Source organism: Solenopsis invicta, chromosome 14, assembly GCF_016802725.1.
Source record: "Solenopsis invicta isolate M01_SB chromosome 14, UNIL_Sinv_3.0, whole genome shotgun sequence".
Classification (NCBI taxonomy): Eukaryota; Metazoa; Arthropoda; class Insecta; order Hymenoptera; family Formicidae; genus Solenopsis; species Solenopsis invicta.
Window position 1 is genome coordinate 2,117,714 of NC_052677.1, and position 3,238 is coordinate 2,120,951.

General features: G+C 34.5%; 1 protein-coding gene across 1 annotated transcript; it reads right to left on the reverse strand.

The window, feature by feature from the left end:
- Positions 1-303: 303 nt before the first annotated feature.
- LOC120359578 lies at positions 304-1,510 on the reverse strand. The gene is made up of 4 exons (XM_039457576.1): positions 1,368-1,510; positions 1,113-1,293; positions 870-980; positions 304-633 (listed from the first exon to the last, which is right to left on the reverse strand). The coding sequence occupies exons 1-4, from the start codon at positions 1,508-1,510 to the stop codon at positions 304-306; spliced, it is 765 nt and encodes a 254-aa protein (XP_039313510.1).
- Between the last annotated feature and the right edge of the window lie 1,728 nt (positions 1,511-3,238).

A 3,238-nucleotide genomic window follows, 5' to 3' on the forward strand; every position in this document is an offset into this window, starting at 1 on the left:
ATTTCAGTTGTTTTATGAATATTAAAAATGTTAATTGTTTTACAAAGTGTGTAATTAAACTTGTTACATTAATAAAAAATAAAATAAAAGCATACATTTTTTATTCATTTCTAACACAATTACTTCAGCTACATTGATTTCAGGAAAGTTAATTAACAATTATAATCTGTGAGAATTGAAATTAAAGAAATAAAGTACAACAGAAAAATTATTAGTATATATATATACAAATTTTTTATTATATTAAATCATTCTTATCACAATATATATGTCGTAAGCAAATAGCTACTTTTGGCAAAAACTTTATTGTCTTCCCGAAACAACAAGACATACATAATTCCGTTTAATTTCACCATCGGCAAACTCTTGCCGTTCATCATTATCTTCAATTTCTCTATCGTGATTACCTTGCTCTTCCGGTTCTCTTCCTTCTCCTATAAAATCTTCGACATCATCATTGCTTTGTAGGCAAATATTATGTAGGACGCAGGCAGCAAGAATGAAAAATGGTATTAAATCCAGACGAGACATGTCTAAGAACTTTAATCGCCTGAATCGCCCTTTTAGAAGAGCAAAAGCTCTTTCTATCGTTTGCCGCTTCTGTGATAAAATTTTATTAAACCTTTTCTGCTCCTAAAACAATCATGTTATTTAGAAAGTTATTATTAATGACAAAATATATTTAATATTGCCAATTTAAAATTTACCTTTGTGAGACGCCCATTATCTCTGAAAGGAGGAATACACCACGTTAGAACAGGATATGCTTTATCACCGATAATTTATTCGCCATTTGGAAAAAAGGCTGGTGGGTTTCTATTAATACGTTTACAAATATCCGAGTTCCGAAAAATTCTGTAGTCGCCTACGGATCCAGGATAACCCGTAAAACAATCTATTAACCGCAAATCTGCGTCACAGATTGCTTGAAGAACTATAGCATATTGCATTTTTCTGCATTTATAATGAAGGGCAACTTCCTGCAAAGAAAAAGAAAGACAAATATGATACATCTCGTTATCAAATAAAACAAAATTTGAATAGTAATTACATATTTAAAAAAACACCTGAATGTTTGATTGCTTTATAAAAATTTAAGACCCATCAATTACTCCTATTACACCGGGCATAGGAGTATCTCCAAGATGGTTAAATTTCTCCTTTGAAGCTGCCAATTGTTCACCTATAGGCCATGTAATGACTTCATTTGCAACACTGTTTAATGATTGAACAACACGACGCACACTGTCATTAAGCGAAGACTTGCTCATATCAAATTTTTCACCAACAGATCTGCAACAAGAATTTATGTTTATTATAATATTCATGTTTATTTATTGTTATATGATCCAAAAAATGCCACATACCTAAAAGAATCTGGTGTGCTAAGTAGCCAGATTGTGGCCAAGAGCTGGGTATGTATGGGTATAGCTGGACGTCCTATAGCTTCAGGATTAAATAACAATGGTCCTAAACGATTTTCCAAATTTTCAAAAATTTCTGGTTTCATTCTAAAGTGACGACGAAATTGTTGATTATTATATCGAGGAATTACATTTTCTACGAAACCAGTTATACGTGGTGGAATTTGTCGTTTTCCCCGAATTCGATTAATATTTTCTATTAAAACAATGTTCTCCAAATCATTGTCGTCACTTTCATCATTTTCAAAAATCGCAGCATTCAAAAATATTTCTATAAATCTCTGACTGATGATTGTACAAAATAACATTCGACGTCTTGTTGAATTTATCATTGTTTCTTTTTAATCTGTAAAGCAGAAAGAAGGTATATTAATATTCAAAAAGAATACATTAAACAACCTACTTCTTCTTCTTTTTAGTTTAGCGATTATAGCACCCGTCAAAAAAACCGGAAACGATACCGCCCTTCGGAAAATTAATTGTTTAACGCAAAAATACAAAACTAGCAACCGAAAATAAAAATAATGTATTCGAATAATTGTCGATTGTGATGCAATCGACGATTTCAAAAATATTTTCAGTAGCAGACTAATACATACGTACTCGTTCAACGCCCCAAACGGACTCTATCCGCTTCCACGTCGATTGTTCAGGTTACTGATGCCCATCCCTTGAGAAGAAGCACCAGAAACGTTACGACCATGCCACACAATGCACAAAGACAACTGCGTTGTCCCGACAAGCCGATTGTGATGCAATCGGAGATTAAAAAATCAATGACGGGCGAACACGTACAAACTTTAGACGGACTTGACGTCTAAGCACGAAGTCCCATTCCCATTCTCAACACTCGATATCAACACTGCTCAACACGAAGATAACATAATACACGTGCATACACATCCTGGATGATAATAATATTATTGCAGCTGACGAGCTAACGCCATATTGGACTTTCGTTTTACCTCCTGCGTTCGAAAAGTCCATTAACTCAGAGTTGAGTTCAAGTCTACCCACACCGAACCCTACTCTACCCTCACGAGTGAATTTTCGAACGCAGCCTAGCGTGGAGTAAAAATGGTAGCTTTTTTCCCCTAATTGCGTTACTTTGTAATCTAGTGACTTTACCCATGGTTGCACGCCTAACTTCGCTTCGCTCACTTTGTCCATCGCTGAAGAAGATTTGAGAAGATTCCAGATTCCCAGATATCATGAATCAACAGGCCAATAGACAGTAAATAGATAGACAATGGCGGACATACACTCGGAAATGTTAGTACATTTTATTTTATTAATTGCATTGTAATTCTGGTAAAACGTGGTAGAGTAGAACACGTGCTTGAATTATGTGATTTTTTGAGCACCGAAATGTAAATAGTTTTCAAGGTGAAGAAGCAACTTCAGATTTACAAAACCAAACGCAATTTATTCTTTTAAGGTTTGATATCAATAAACACGATAGTGGCTCGTACTGAATGCATTTACCAGCGACAGACGAACGTTGAATTACGACCAAAATACGAAGCAGTCACGTTGTTCGTGTGTCGCTGGCACGTGCACATAGCACAAGTTATTACCGGTCTCTAACATAAGAAACCTTACAAGTATAAGCTGTGTTTAGTTTTGCAAACTATAAATATTTGTTTGCTTTTCTCACGTAGAAAATAGACAATTCATATCTTGGTGCTTGAAAGACTACAAAATTACATAATTCAAGCATGTTTTGCTTGCAACTAAAATGTAAACGACTCTAAATATGTTATTCAATTTCTTTTAGATAAAAGTGAAGCATCGCAGCCGACAATAAAAGCGGC

Bases quoted from the DNA above. Each gene is read 5' to 3' on its own strand.
- LOC120359578 (XM_039457576.1), bottom strand. From the start codon at position 1,510: ATGAAACCAGAAATTTTTGAAAATTTGGAAAATCGTTTAGGACCATTG. The intron at 1,294-1,367 runs GTATGTGGCATT...TTCTTGTTGCAG, and splicing joins AGCACACCAGATTCTTTTAG to ATCTGTTGGTGAAAAATTTG. The intron at 981-1,112 runs GTAATTGATGGG...TTTTCTTTGCAG, and splicing joins CTATGCCCGGTGTAATAGGA to GAAGTTGCCCTTCATTATAA.